Source organism: Capricornis sumatraensis, chromosome X (assembly GCF_032405125.1).
Source record: "Capricornis sumatraensis isolate serow.1 chromosome X, serow.2, whole genome shotgun sequence".
Taxonomy (NCBI): domain Eukaryota; kingdom Metazoa; phylum Chordata; class Mammalia; order Artiodactyla; family Bovidae; genus Capricornis; species Capricornis sumatraensis.
The window spans coordinates 114,051,014-114,066,817 of NC_091092.1; the positions used below are offsets into that span (position 1 = coordinate 114,051,014).

The 15,804-nt window shown below is 43.7% G+C and overlaps 1 protein-coding gene and 1 pseudogene across 1 annotated transcript; one reads left to right on the forward strand and one right to left on the reverse strand.

Moving 5' to 3' along the window:
* Positions 1-5,685: 5,685 nt before the first annotated feature.
* Positions 5,686-6,735, reverse strand: LOC138071868 (melanoma-associated antigen B3-like). The gene has a single exon (XM_068963251.1). It carries the CDS (start codon positions 6,733-6,735, stop codon positions 5,686-5,688), a length of 1,050 nt encoding a protein of 349 aa, XP_068819352.1.
* A 7,427-nt stretch (positions 6,736-14,162) lies between these two features.
* On the forward strand, positions 14,163-14,976 carry LOC138071869 (ubiquitin-conjugating enzyme E2 D3 pseudogene; annotated as a pseudogene).
* Positions 14,977-15,804: the final 828 nt, after the last annotated feature.

Below are 15,804 nucleotides of genomic sequence, written 5' to 3' on the forward strand. Positions count from 1 at the left end.
ACATCTGGAAAACTCAGCAGTGGCCACAGGACTGGAAAAGGTCAGTTTTCATTCCAATCCCAAAGAAAGGCAATGCCAAAGAATACTCAAACTACCGCACAATTGCACTCATCTCACATGCTAGTAAAGTAATGCTCAAAATTCTCCAAGCCAGGCTTCAGCAATACGTGAACCGTGACCTTCCAGATGTTCAAGCTGGTTTTAGAAAAGGCAGAGGAACCAGAGATCAAATTGCCAACATCCGCTGGATCATGGAAAAAGCAAGAGAGTTCCAGAAAAACATCTATTTCTGCTTGATTGACTATGCCAAAGCCTTTGACTGTGTGGATCACAATAAACTGTGGAAAATTCGGAAAGAGATGGGAATAGCAGACCACCTGACCTGCCTCTTGAGAAATCTGTATGCAGGCCAGTAAGCAACAGTTAGAACTGGACATGGAACAACAGACTGGTTCCAAATAGGAAAAGGAGTACGTCAAGGCTGTATATTGTCACCCTGCTTATTTAACTTATATGCAGAGTACATTAGGGAACTGCAAATTAAAAAGAAAAAAAAAAAAACAAGCAGATATCACAATATGCCTTTTAGAATGGCCATCATCCAAAGGACTGACAACACCAAATGGTGGTAAGGATGTGAATCAACAAGAATTCTCATTCCTTGGTGGTGGTGATGCAAAACGGGAGAACCACTTTGGAAGACAGTCTGCAAGTTTCTTAGTAAACTATACATATTCAACACTGCTGGTAGGAATGCAAAGTGGTACACCCACTATGGAAAACAGTATTGAGGTTCCTCAGAAAATAAAAAAATAACACATGATATTCTCTGCAATTCCACTACTATCCAAAGGAGTTGAAATCAGGACCTTGAAGAGAACTCTGCACTCCCATGTTCACTGCAGCACTACTCACAATAGCCAAGAGAGGAAAGTAGCCTAAGTGTCCAGGGACAGATGAATGGATAAAGAAGATGTAAATATACATACAATGGAATATCATTCAGCCTTAAAAAGAAGCTAACCTCTCCAGTTATGACAGCATGGATATAACTAGAGGACTTTATGCTACAGTGAAATAAGCCAGACACAGAAGGACAAATACTACATGTCATTTATATGAGCAATCTATAATGGTCAAAGTCAAAGAAGCGGAGAATAGAGTGGTGGTTGCCGGAGGCTATGGGAGGGTGGATGGGAAGGAACTGTAGACTTAGAAAACATTCACAACCTAAAAGTTAACAGTTTTGTTCTATTTGGTAGAAACGTTTAGGACTTCTACCCAGGAGGCAGCATCTCAAGTAACCCTGAGAGGAAATCCCATGGGTAGAGGAGCCTGGTGGGCTATAGTCCATGAGGTTGCAAAGAGTCGGACATGACTGAGCAACTAAACAACAAACTTACTCTTACCTACGATTTAGTGGTCATGCTCCTTGGTGTTTAGCCAGACGAGCTGGAAACTTACATCCACACAAAACCTGCATGCAGTTCTTTACAGCAGCTTAACTCATATTTTCCAAAACTTAAAAAAAGCAACAATGCTGTCCTTTAGCAGGTAACAGGATAAGTAATGGAATACTGTTCAGTGCTAAAAATGAATAAGTTTCCAAACCCTGAAGAGACATGGAGGAACGTTTGATGTGTATTACTAAGTGATAGGAACTAATGTGCAAAGGCTACACACTGCATGATTCCAACTACATGACTCCTGGAAAAAAGCAAAACTATTGAAACAGTAAAAAGACCAATGGTTGCCTGGGACTGGGTGGGGATGGGCAGAGGGAGGGATGCACAGAGCACAGAGAGGTTTTGCTGTTGTGAAACTGACCCTATAGGGGTGGATGCTGTTGTTTAGTTGCTCAGTCATGTCTGATACTTTCTGACCTCACAGATTGTAGCCTGACAGACTCCTCTGTTTATGGGATTTCTCAGGCAAGAACACTTGGGTGAGTTCTCTCTGTCTTCTCCAGGGGATCTTCCCATCCAGGGATTGAACCCGTGTCTCCTGCATGGGCAGATGGATTTTCTACCACTGACTCACCAGAGAAGCCCATAAGGCTGGATACAAGTCATCATCCATTTGTCTATACTCACAGAGGGTACAATACCAAATAAAGAAGCTAATGTAAGTAAGTGTGCTAATGATATATCAATGTAGCTTCCTAGATTGTAGCAAACGGCCTGCTCTGCTGGGGACATTGACAGTAGGGGAGGCTGTGCATGTGTCCAGGAGGAAGATAGATGGGAACTCTCCGTACTTTCTGCTCCATTTTGCTGTCACTCTAAGACTGCTTAAAAAAGTAAGCTTAAAAAACTAATGGGGCTGGGGTGGTGGCTCAGCCCCATACCCTTCCCTGGGGATTGCAGTCTTGAGTGCAGGGCCAGGCCCTCTTACCCCTCTATCCAAAAGGGGGTGGGCCCCTCAACCCTCATTCAGTTTGCTTGATCTGGATGCTGGCAGGGCCTGAGGGCTCCACTCATTTAGGGTCTGAGAACATTTCCTGAGATCCAAAAGGATGTGAGGGTGGCATCGCTTGACCACACCTGCCATGCCATGAGTGACAACTGCATCAGGCAGGTTGAGAACGCATATGATGGTGATCCCACTGGGGGTGCTGACTCCATACCCTAAATCTGACTCGGGTGAAGGCCTAAGAGTTTCCCCTCTGCTGACCTGAGACCTCCGCCTCAAATCAAGCTCATCACTTTTCTGTTACCCCTGAGAAGGACATGAGGCCATCTCTTTCTGACATTTACAAGGATCTTCCATGGCAACAGGGAGGATTCCATGAGGTCTCTGCTGATATGGCCTTGGCAGGGCTGCTCTCCTTCCTCTGGGCACACCTTAGAAATATTTCTCTCTACTGACCTGAGCCGGCCAAACTCGCATAAAGGTCTGCTGACCTGGGCACCCTCCAAGGCGGGAGTCACAAGTCCCCGAGAACTTTGAACATTAAGTGAGCGATTGCTCAGGCTGAGGACTTCGCCTGGGGCATGTTGCCCTCTCTCAGCCCTCCTATAAGGGCCTCTTCCTCCTGGCTCCTGTTTCTTTATTAAAAGTCTTCCTGGGCAAGGCCACATCCTGGCAACCTCTTGACCCATTAGCCTATTGAAAGTCTTTCAGAGACTGGGTCCCAGGAGTGATGTGAAACAGGGAAGTTGTAAGGCAAGGCAGGATGGATGTCTTGACAAAGGATAAAACACCTTCATCTACCCCTTCTCTTTACTAGCCACACTTCAAATTTCATGTGACTTCTCTTTGAAAAGTTTTAACTTCCAAATGCAAGGGGCTATGCAGCATGATTTCCTGGGCCCCTGATCGTTTGGGTTCTCTGACTTCGGATTTGTAGATGACTATATTGTCACTAAATATTACCTTTCTCTGCTTTATTCAGACTTCTCAATTATTTTGATATGCTTATTGCTGTGGTTACATATTTCCATCCAGTGTTTTGGGCACAGAGATCTTCTTTTTATCACCTGACATCCATATTGGACCAGTCGATAAGAAGTATGGCAAATGAAGGAACACAAAGTTGGCCTCAGGCTAGGAGGAATGGCAAAGTGTGGGCATCAGAGTTATTTAGGCCAGGAGTCTACTTCCAACCCTGTCATTTAAGATCTGTGTCAAACTGAATACCTTACCAAACTCTGCAAGTCTCAATTTCTTCATCTATGAAATGGGGTTCAGAAGGTCTGTCTTGGGGACTGACAATAATGCCTGTAAAATGCCTGGCCCATTGCCTGGCCTGTCCTGAGATTGTCAAGGATGCCAGTCCTTACTGTGATCAATCTGTCCCCAGGTATTCAAACCACTACACTGTGATTCAATTTTCAACCCAGGAGATGTCAAAGAATAAGCAGGGGTCTAGGGCAAAGAACCCTCTATCAGAAAAATCCTGGTTAGCAAGGAAAACTAGCATATCCCAGTTAAGAGTATGCCACTGAAAGTCACCATGAGGTAGACATCCTCAGTGGATGTAACACAAAGCTCCAAAATGTTTCAAGGCCCCTAACTTACCTATCTCTCACTTGCCCTTTTTTTATAAACCATTCCCACGTTCATTCATTTAACCACCCACAAGTGTCTATTCCTTCCCTATTGTTTGCTAAAATACAGTCAATATAACTTGATTTGAATTATTATTATTGTTTTTTAGTGGCATGGGCTCTGGTTTCCCCACCGAGGGCAGAGTGCACCAGTCCAGTGGCTTCAAGGCATCATCCCACCGCAGGGGAGTGCCACCCTGATTTCTGGGAAACTCCATAGACAGAAGACAACATGAAAAAACATCTAATCTGCACAGTGTTTACCTGTACTGGAACATGGGCACAGGACACATTCCATGCCAGCTTCACATGATTTCTCTCTGATTTACTCACAATCCCGAAGCACGGGCAGACTCAGAAAATACTGCAACTTAGGTTTCCAACACCAAAGGAAAGCCAATATCACAATTGTGTCACAAGTAATTTTTGGTTTCCCAGTGTTTTCATAAAATTTATTTTTACACTATACCGTAGGCTATTAAGTGGGCATAGCATTATGCCTCAGAACTATATAGATATCTTAAATAAAAACATATCTTTGCTTAAAAAAAAAGCTAATCATTATCTGAGCCTTCAGTGAGTCCATCTTTTTTGCTGCTGAGGGTGTGAACATTGCAAGAGGTATCAAAATGTGACACACAGACATGAAGTGAGCAAACGGTATTGGAAAGATGGAGCCGAAACACTTGCTGGAAGCAAGGTTGACTAACACAAACTTTAAATTTATTAAAGAAAAAGAAAACAGCATCTGTGAAATACAATAAAGCAAAGTGTGACAGTGAAGTGTGCCTGTAACTGTTAAGGGCAGTTTCCCATCCCAGGCTTCGTCTTTAAACTATGCGGCCCACCACGTGAGAACCTGGTCCCTGGTCACGATTACCGCAGCCTCATCCAGCCTGCCATGCACGCAACTTATAATTCCTTCCCACTGAAGGACTTACATTTTCCAAAGGCCCACCACTACCTTGCATCAGGGAATTCACATTTGACTGCTGTCATGTCACCATTTCCTCTACATGACAGCTGCCTCCCGACTCTGTAACTTTATGGCCAGTGGCTAGATCTTTTTCTCAGCTCTCCAAGTACTAGCATAGAGTTTTCTATGAGCAGAGGCTCAGTTCATGTTTGGGGAATAAATGAGCCAATGAGCATGAGGTTGAAATTGTTAGAATTTATTTCAACATTTTGAATTAACCAGGCATACACCATTGCTTATAATTTTCTAAAACACAGAGAACAAGGGATGAGGGAACCAAATACTGACCATCTTCCTTTTCCTCTAGTTCTTGATCCCACATATTTTACTACTTTTTTGTATTTTCAAGGAAACAACACATTGCAATGCCATGTTATCTTTCACTGGCTTACTAAATAAGATGGAAGCTTCCCCATTTGCTTTACACAACAGAAAAACTCTTATTTATCCTTAAGACCAACAAAAAATGGTTAAGTGTGACTGATGAATTTGTACACATATATGCTAGATAAGCTTTCATTTAGGAGCAACATTTGAAAAGTAGCAAGAACATAAAAACACAGGTTTATCTCTCAATTCCCCATACAGAACAGGAACACCAAGGTATTTTACACTGTGAACCCTCGGTGAGGTCCAGTCCTATACAACTTGGAACACTGACTACTCTCTTGAGCCACAAAGTGCAGAATTTGCCTCAGCTTCACTAGGTGTGGAAGGAACTGCTGGAGGAACACTGGGACATCTGTTGGCTTGGGCCCTCTCTTCCTCATCTTTCAAAGCCTCTTCATACCAAAAGTGGAAGGCACTGGGATCCAAATGGTTAATCCTGGCCAGGAACTCCAGGACTCTCATCTTGCTTGTTTCAGCGTGTGCTCTCGGACCCCACAGGAACTCATAGCATGCTGGATCGCTGCCCGGCACTTGCCGATATTCCAAATACTTCAGCTGCACCAAATCTTGGGTGATGAGCTTCTTGGGCTCCCCAAATATGAAGTGCCTCTTCCCAGCATGGATATTCATCTTACTCAGGAAATCCCAGATGCATTCCTCTGTGGCGCAGTTGCCCTTCATGAAGATCACACCCAGGAGATTCATCAGGAGACCGGTCTTGGGAAAACCCCTGCCACGGTGCACGATCCCATTGCGGGGGAGACTCATCTTGCTGACAAGGACATAAGAATGCTTGGCAGTGTTGTCTTTCTTCACATCAATACCAAATACCACCTCCATGCTGTCAGAAGCTCTTTTGAGGATCCTGAGGAATCGATTGTGGTACTTTTTATCGATAATCTTCAGCATATTCACTTTCCTAATGGGCTTTCTCGTCTTATACATGCGTAACAGGAACTGCACCAACAGATTTGTCGGCCTGGTTAGTGAGTGTTTTCCAGACCGCACATTGGAGACAGGGGCTTGAGAGGAATTGTGTGTTTTCCCAATTTCCCCAAGGGGTCTTTTGGATGATCTTGTGGGAGAAACACTTGCAGGCACAGGGGTGGTGGTCAGGGCCCCCCGAGGACGCTTGAGATGGTTACCAGACCTAGCACCGGACTTTCCCTTAGCATCAACCCCGGGACCAGGATTGGAGGAAGAGGAGAGTGCTTCCATCGTGGTGGCAGTGACCTGAGCGCCCCTCAGATCCTGGGTGCCATGCTGAGCCTGGCGGCGTTTGTCACAGGTGTGGAGCTTACCCTTCTTACCCCGAGGCATGGTGGCTGTCGTCAGGGACAACAGGCAGGAGTGCAGGTAGAACAGCACGTGATCTGGGCAGAGAGGAGAGAGGGTGAAAGGGTGTGAGCGCCTGTGGCAGGGAGGCACCAATTTACTTTTAAGAAGGCCCACTCTGCAGGTTTCCACATGGGCACTGCTCTGTGAACGCAAAGGACTCCCGTTCTGATCGCTCTGTCTTATGAAAACTCTGTCAAAATAATTAAGGTGAGACTCAGGCTTCAGCCTGCCAGCCCTGCCTGCTGCCTCCTGAGGCTGAGGAGCAGTGGGCCAGTCTAGTCCTTCTGGACATCACCCTCCATTCTGGAGGGTGGGGTTCCTCTCAGTTCATACTCAGGACAATCGCATCAACTTTTGGCAGGCACAGGGCCCCCTCCTCTGTGTGGCTCTAAGCTTATACCCCAGAGCCTGGTCCTCATCTTCCTGTGATACCTGAAGAAGTGAAGAGGTACCTCAGCCTAGTGTCCCTGGCAGGGGGCACCCACAGCAGTCAGCTCTAGGGAACTCTGTCCTGGGCTCACTGGGGTTTTCCATCCTCTTTCAGGGTCTTAAAGAATCTCTTAGATCAAGATTTACCAAAGAAGTAAACCTAACAGCATTGTAGGAACTGTCCCCTGCCACCCACAGAGGCGAGATGTTGTGGATTTCGCTTTGTTACAGGAGGGGCAATGGTCCCTTGACTCCACAAGCTCAGTCTTGGGAATCCACTCTCTTCCAAAGGAACACCCTGAAGAGCAGTCCGAGCTCCTCGCCACCAGCACGGATTGTGGGGGGAGCGACTTCCAGCTAAGGCTGCCCTGTGCAGGATCTCTGAGGGATGATGGCAGGGGCAGGGCTCTGTGGGGACCCCATTGTTCAGTGTTCAGCTGTCCGTGGGTCATCGCTTAGGGTCCTCCCTGTACCATCTATCAGGGCCCAGGAACCCTTGCTCTATGGACTTGAGTCCTCGTGCCCTCAAAGCCCTAGCCTCCCCAAATCCCTAGAGGGGAGTCAGGTCACATCTCTGAGCATCTCTCCCTGACAGGAGGGGCACCACTCTGTGAGCCTTCCTCCTTGGTGGGAGAGACCCTCTCATTAGCACCGATGGTCCTCACCTTCACTGTGGTGATGGCCAAGGCACCCACCTCTGCAGAACTGGAGTTTGATCCTGACAGAGAAGCCCTTCCCTCCCTGAGACCAGATAGAAATGAAGAGGCTTCCCATCCCTATAACCCTGCCTGGAGCCTCTGGAGTCAGGAATAGGGGCAGGGGTGTGTAAAGCCTCCTCATTTGTGGGTCTAGTGACACTTCTTTCTTCACTCAGGGACCTCACCATGGTCCTGGCCAGTTTTGGGACCTGACCCTTCAACCCGAGATTCTCTCTCTACTGAACCGAGGCCATTCTTCTTAGACGGAGACTTTGACCTCACAGAGAACTACAAGGCTTATAAGAGGGAATGTCCTGTCTGGGCATTCTAGGCCTGAGAGCAAGTTTGGGCAGGTCTCTAAATGACCTGTATTTTAGAGTTGTTGTCTCTCCAGTCCTCACTCATGGGGGCCCTCATTTTGTCTACCTCTTGGATTAAAAAATTCTTGGGGAACACCACATCCCAGCAAACTTTTGAGCAGTGTCCCTAATGCAAACTTTACAGTTTCATGTCCCTGACTTGACCTGAGATGGGGAAAATAACACAGAAGGCAGGGGGCAGAATGGGGTGCACTCCCAGAGAAAAACGCTGATTCCTCCTTTTCAAAAGCCAGAGTCAGTCTCTTTTGAGACTTGTTTTAATTGATTTACAGGCATACTTTTAAAACATTGTACTTCATTTAATCATGCTTCACGGTATTGTGCTTCATTAGAAACTTAATGTTTGCATAACCCTGCACTGAACATATCCACGGCACCATTTTTCCAAAACCGAGTGTTCACTTGGGGTCCCTGTTCCACATATTGTTAATTCTTTAAATATTTTAAACTCTTTCCTTATTTTATTTCTTATGCAGCTCTGATCAGTTGTCTTTCTTACTAAGTAACTCTCTTATATATGTAAATTAAGCTATATACATGTTTTAGAGATTTTCTAGTAACTGTATACAATAGGATTAACAACGTTTATAAACATGGGAATCCCCCAAATTCCTGTGATTTACTTTATGGTCATATTCACTTTATTGCAGTGATCTATAACCCAACCCACCATATCTGAGATATGTGCACACTTCTAAAGGAAAGGAGCCCTCCAAGATGGCTTTGAGCTATTCTAATTGAGCTTATCTGACAATGCATAGAGAGACAATCTTATTGTCACTATCATCTGTTTCTCCTCCTCACTGCTGTCATTTACTGAGGTAGCCTTCAAGGCTTTGTGCCTAAAGAAGTGTACTGGAATATATCCAGAGTCCTTACTTTTATCCCAAGATACATTTGAGTGTTAAACAACACAAGCTCTGCTTAGGGTCAAGGGGAGTGTAACAGTGTGGGATCTAGAGGAATTCAGAGAGGAATCTAACTCCAGGCCTACCAGTCACTAGTGTCCCCAGCAAGGGCTCGCTGCCTGATGCACATAGAAGCCAATACTATGGAACAGGCTTTTGAGAGAAAAACTTTAATCCAACATGGAGTAGCAAGTAGACACGAGGCAGGGCTCTCAAATCTGTCTCCTCAATCCAGAGTTTGAGGTAAAATTAAAGGGTTTAGGGGACCTGCAAACTTGGAAGCTAATTGGCTAGTCTTGAATTAGTTCATGTAAGCTATTCATGCTGCTAGAAACCAGATTTTCTGTACTGAAGGACGCCATACAGTTCTCCCATGACAACATTCCTACTCTCAGAGTTTTACAGACTGAACCCTCTTGGTTCGGGGGTCATCCTGGAAACAGGGGCTCCCTTTTGCACATGCCTGGTGCTGTCTTGAAAAATAACTCAAGGTTTCATTAACCAACAACCTGTTTTAAGGAAGCAAAACAAGTTTAAGTTGGTCGATGTTTTATGTTTCAATCCCCATGCCCATCTCTCTTTGTACATTCTTCTATCTTGTGGGAAATCATCCTTAATTTGGTTAATGATTCTCAAATATTGTACAAAATGATAATCCCAAGTCTCAAATCTTTGTACCAACCAGACTGGAGTATTATATAAGCACTGACAAAGTTGGATTAATGGGTATTTAAGAAAGGTAATTATCAGAGATTAACTTCCTTCACATGTCTCTTTATATGCTATAAAGTTTGGAGTTTTGGTGCCTGGATGGACTTATATTACCGTTGGGTTAGCTGTCCTGGCTCTTCCTGGCCACTCATCAGCCCAAACTGAGCTCTGCAGTTGAATGACCAATTTCTTCCACTGTTCAGTTCGGTTCAGTTCAGTCAGTCAGTCATGTTCAACTCTTTGCAACCCTATAGACTGCACTTCCACTGTAGTGCTCAAAATAGTTTACATTTTGGCCAGCAAACAGAGCCTGGACCAACTGTCTTTAACCAATGCCTGATGCCTCTTCCCAGCCTTCATGGATTGCAGTCGACATCAACCAGCACTCTTATCAGGAGCTTGAGGTCTCTGGATGAGGCAGAAATGTTGGCTTCCCCTGGAAAACCCCTGCATTCATGGGAGCTGTAGGAAAGCCTTCAGGGCTTGTCTATCTGTGGCTCAGAGTGCTTTGCTCCTTTCTAGGGAGAAAATGGGCAAACTAGAGGCATCACCCCTTAATTTAGGACCCAATTCCATCTCCTAGTTTGGTTTCTGGGAAGAGTTGGCTGTATGAATTCCCTGGAGAAACCACTGAGAAGAATGGACAGTCTCAAGGTGAACAGCTTGGATCTGAGGGTTCACTTAAAAGAACCCTGAAAAGTTTTCCATTATATATGGTTGTCAATCTCTAGCTTGAGAGGCACGTGTGCTACCCAGCTTCCAAGGAATCCATCCCACCATTTCCAAGACTGGAGCCCATTTGGTCAGAGGCTCCTAATATTTCCACCCTGCCATGTGCTGAGGGCATGCTTGTCTACTGAAGACGGGCATATGGACGCTTAGACTCTGTCTCACCCTCTACCTTGAAAAACTTACCTAGTGAGGCAGAGGGTGAAAGAGTGATTGCATCATGTTGAAGAAAGTGAAAGAGGAAGCTGTCTTAAACTCAGCCAGAGCTGAGTTTGAGAGAAGAACTCAGGAGCACACGTGTTTAAACACTGATTTCCTCACTTCCTTTTTGAGCATGCTGGGGTTTAATCTTTCTGGTAGATGACCAAAACATTTTACCACTCCAGCAGAGATCACACACAGACAAGCAAATCTAGATATCTGTGCAATTTTCAGGGGAAATACATTCAATCCCAAGGCTTCTATGTAGCCCATTACCTTTAAGACCAGAACCAATGGTTATTTCTCCTGGTAAAATTTCATTTTTAACATCACGCACACACATTTATAAGCAGTTCAATGCTACCTCCCAGCTATTCTGGCTCATACATACAGAAGAGGACTAGCCTTTTTAGTGAAGAAATACCAGAATGTGTCCAATTGTATGAAATTCCTTTAACCAGGGCTCAGAGTATGTTCTTATGGCAGGGGGGCCACATTTTCCTGTTTTACACTCCCTCATTTTACCTCTATGCTCTCACCACACCAAGGTAATCAGGGCTGATTTCATTAAGAACACACTCGTGTGAAATGCAAAGGATCATAAGAGACTACTACAGACAACTATATGCAAATAAAATGGATAACCTAGAAGAAATAGACAGATTCTTAGAGAGGTACAACCTTCCAAGACTGAACAAGGAAGAAATAGAGAATGTAAGCAGACCAATCACAAGTTCTGAAATTGAAACAGTGATTTAACAATTTCCAATATCCAAAAGTCCAGGACCAGATGGTTTCACAGGTGAATTCTATCAAACAGAGAAGAGTTATTACCTATCAATCTCAAAGTCTTCCAAAAAATTGCAGAGGAAGAAACACTCCCAAGCTCGTTCTATGAGGCCACCATCACCCTGATAGCAAAATCAGACAAAGATTCACCAAAAAAGGAAATTACAGGCCAACGTCACTGAAGAACATAGGTGCAAATCCTGAACAGAATACTCGCAAACCAAAAATGACAGTCTCTTCAATAAGTGGTGCTGTGAAAATTGGACAGCTACATGGAAAACAATGAAGGGTAGTTCATTCAGGGTAGTTTTCCATTCCAGGCTTAAGTCTCTCAACTTTGAGACCCACCATCTGAGGGTCTGACCCCTATTCAGTGTTTCCATAGCCTCCCTGGTGGGCTCGCCATGTAGCCTAACTTAAAACTACCTTCCACTGCCAGACTTTTATTGCCCTAAAGTCTCCAAGTACCTTGCCTCAGTGTATTTACACTAGACTCCTCATGAGGAAGCCCTCAATCCCCTCACCTCCTTACACCTCATTTTTATTGGGCCCCTAGATCTCAGGTCACCAGCTACTTTATATGAACGCTGCTCTTAGACTCTAGAATTCTATAAGAAGGGGTTCAGTTTATTTTTCTTGCTGCTGCTACTGCTGCTAAGTCACATCAGTCGTGTCCGACTCTGTGCGACCCCACAGATGGTAGCCCACCAGGCTCCCCCGTCCCTGGGATTCTCCAGGCAAGAACACTGGAGTGGGTTGCCATTTCCTTCTCCAATGCATGAAAGTGAAAAGTGAAAGTGAAGTTGCTCAGTCGTGTCTGACCCTCAGCGACCCCATGAACGGCAGCCTTCCATGGGATTTTCCAGGCAAGAGTACTGGAGTGGGGCAAAACCACCAGAAGCCTTCTAAAGAGCAGATGCTAAGTTGATATTTGAACAACTATAGTGCACATGTGCAAGAAAGCAATTTTACTGGGATTTCACTTCTACCACCTTCTTAAATAAGCTAAGCTAATCCAGGTAAATAAACTTCAATTTTACAAAGAAAGACTAAAACAAAACAAATCAAGATGTGAATACCTCTTAAGATTTTTTTCCATATTTGATAATCACACAGACTTCACTGTGGAAAAGTTTCCATTTTCCCAAAAAAATCCATATTCCAATATTATGTTGTCTTATTCTGAATGACAAGAAATGATTCATGGATTTCATTCTGTGCTAGGTCATACGAAAATTCTTATTTTTCAACTTGATAATCTGCAGTATATGTGGGAGCTGTGCCATTAGTATACTTGGACTCTGAAGCTAAACACATCTTTAATTAAAAGGAACAACATTTAAAATCAGAAAAAAGAAAAGTCTCCAATTTGTGCATATTGTATAGGAAGACAAATACGTTATATGCTGAATTTCCATTAGCCCCACCATGGCCCTCTGCTAGTTGGAAGACTGCTTGCTTTCTTGAAATGCAATGTGAAGTATCTGCTCAGACTTCACTAGGGGTAGGAGGAGCTTTGGACATGCTCCGGAAAGTGCACTGGCCCTGGCACCGTAGGAGCCTGGCTGCAGCTCCTGCTCTGGCTCTCTCTTTCAGCTCTCCAGGCCTCTTCATACCAGAACGGGAAGGCGCTGGACTTGGTATCATTGACATTAGCCCCAAACTCCCACATTCTTATATATCTCTATATCTATCACGGAAGCATCCCTTATTAGTTTACAAAATTGTACTCATTCCTTTTTATAGCTTCCTAGTACTCCACTCTGTGGATATATCATGTTGCCTCAATTAACGTGCATGGACATTTACGTATTTTCCTATGGTTGTGGATGTCTCTTCAAAGTTAATTTCTGGAAACACTGAATTACTGGCTCAAATGTAAAAGCACATTTAGTTTTCTGACATTACCAAATTGTACTTATGCTCTAATCTCATTCTTTGACATGTAGTTCTCAAAGAATGAGATCAGCATATTCTCTAACACCATATAAAAAAGTAAACTGAAAATGGATTAAAGACCTAGCTATAAGAGGGGAAACCATAAAACTCTTAGAAGATAATATGAGCAGAACACTCTTTGACATAAATCATAACAATATTTTTTGGATCTGTCTCCTAAAACTAGGGAAATAAAAGCAAAAATAAATAAATGGGTGGTAATTAAAGTTAAAAGCTTTTGCACAGCAAAGGAAACCATCAACAAAATGAAAAGCCAACCTACTATATGGGAGAAAATATTTGCCAATGATATCACCAATAAGGGGTTAATATCCAAAATATATAAACAGTTGACATAACAGTTTAAAAAAAACAATCAAGAAAAAGATGGGCAGAAGACTTAAATACACATTTTTCAAAGAAGACATACAAATGGCCAAGAGGCACATGAAAAGATGTTCAACATCATTAATCATCGTATGAATGCAAATTAAACCCACAATGAGGTATTATCTTATACCTATCAGAAGGGCTATCATCCCAAAGGAAGAGAAGTCACAAATGCTGGTGAACATGTGGACAAGATCTGTACACTGTTGGTGGGAATGTTAATTGGTGCAGCCACCATGGATAACAGTAAGGAGGGTCCTCAAAACCTAAAAACAGACCAAACAAATGACCCAGCAATCCCACTCCTGGGTGTATATCTGAAAAAAAAAATAACCCACTAATTTGGATGGTCTCTGTCAGGTACTCGATGCTTGTCTGAGTCTAAGGGTTTCCACTGCTCGTCTCCCCTTCCCCTCCAGCCTCATCTACTCTCTGCCAGGGAGCCCTCCCCAGTCCAACCTCCCTGGTTATTAAGAAGGCACCTGTGTCTGGCAGAGCCAGTGTGAGATGAAGAGATAGTCCTTCCCAGCCACCAGATAATCAGGAGGTTTAGCTGGACGTTTCAGCACACACTGAGACAGTGAGGAGTCAGACAAAAAGCACAGACTGTGGCACTGAAATGGATTAATAAGGAACTTAGTGATGTGGCCAGTGACCGTCCAGCACAATATTCTGCAGGTCCAGTTGGGGATGATACATTTCATTGGCAAATCACAATTATGAAAAAGAATGGCAGCCCATATCGAGGCAGTATATTCTCTTTGACTATTCATTTCCGTAAAGACTACCCATTCACACTACCTAAGGGTGCATTTGCAACAGAATTTATCATCCAGACATGAACACTAATGGCAGCACTCAGCTCGCTACTCTAAGATCACTGTGGTCTCTTGCTTTCACGATTTCTAGAGTTCTGGTGTCCATTTGTTCCCTGCTATGCGATCAGAACCCAGATGATAGCCTCCCCAGTACCAGAGGTTGCACAGATCTATAAAACAGAAATAAGTAAAAAGAATTTTTCAGGAATGTACTCAGAAGTATGCCATGTGATGCCACCTTAAAGTCAGAATAACCTGCATTAAAGCTTGAATAAACTTTAAATTACTGCTAAAAATGAAAAAAAAGACCCACTAATTCGAAAAGATCCAGACAATGTGATATTACTCAGTCATAAAAAAGAATGGACTTTTGCCATTTTCAAGTACATGGATTGATTGGAAGGTATTATATTAACTGAAATATGTGAGATAGAGGAAGACAAATGCTGTATAATACCATTTATATGGAGAATTAAAAAATAAAACAGACTAAGGAGATGAAGCAGACTCACAGATACAGAGAACAAGCTAGTAGTGGTTACCAGTGGAGAGCAGCAAGGGGGAGGGTAAGGGCAGGGATAGAAGATTAAGAGGTGCAAAGTAATATGTAAAAAATAGATAAGCTACAAGGATATATTGCAATAAAGGGGATATACCCAATATTTTATAATAACTATAAATGGAACATAACCTTTATAAACTGCAAATCACTTTGTCATGTACCTGAAACATAAAATATTGTACATCAACTATGAAGATTAAGTGAAAGTGTTAGTTGCTCAGTCTTGTTCAACTCTTTTTGACCCTAAGGACAGTAGTCTGCCAGGCTCCTCTATTGATGGAATTCTCCAAGTACGAATTACCCACTGGAGTGGGTAACCATTCCCTTCTCCAGGGGATCTTCCTGACTAAGTGATCAAACCCAGGTCTGCTACATTGCAGGCAGATTCTTTGCCATCTGAGCCACCAGGGAAGACCATAACAACTATACTTCGCTTTAAAAATATATATTCTGGGGCGGTCCTAAGATGGCAGAGGAATAGGACAGGGAGACCACTTT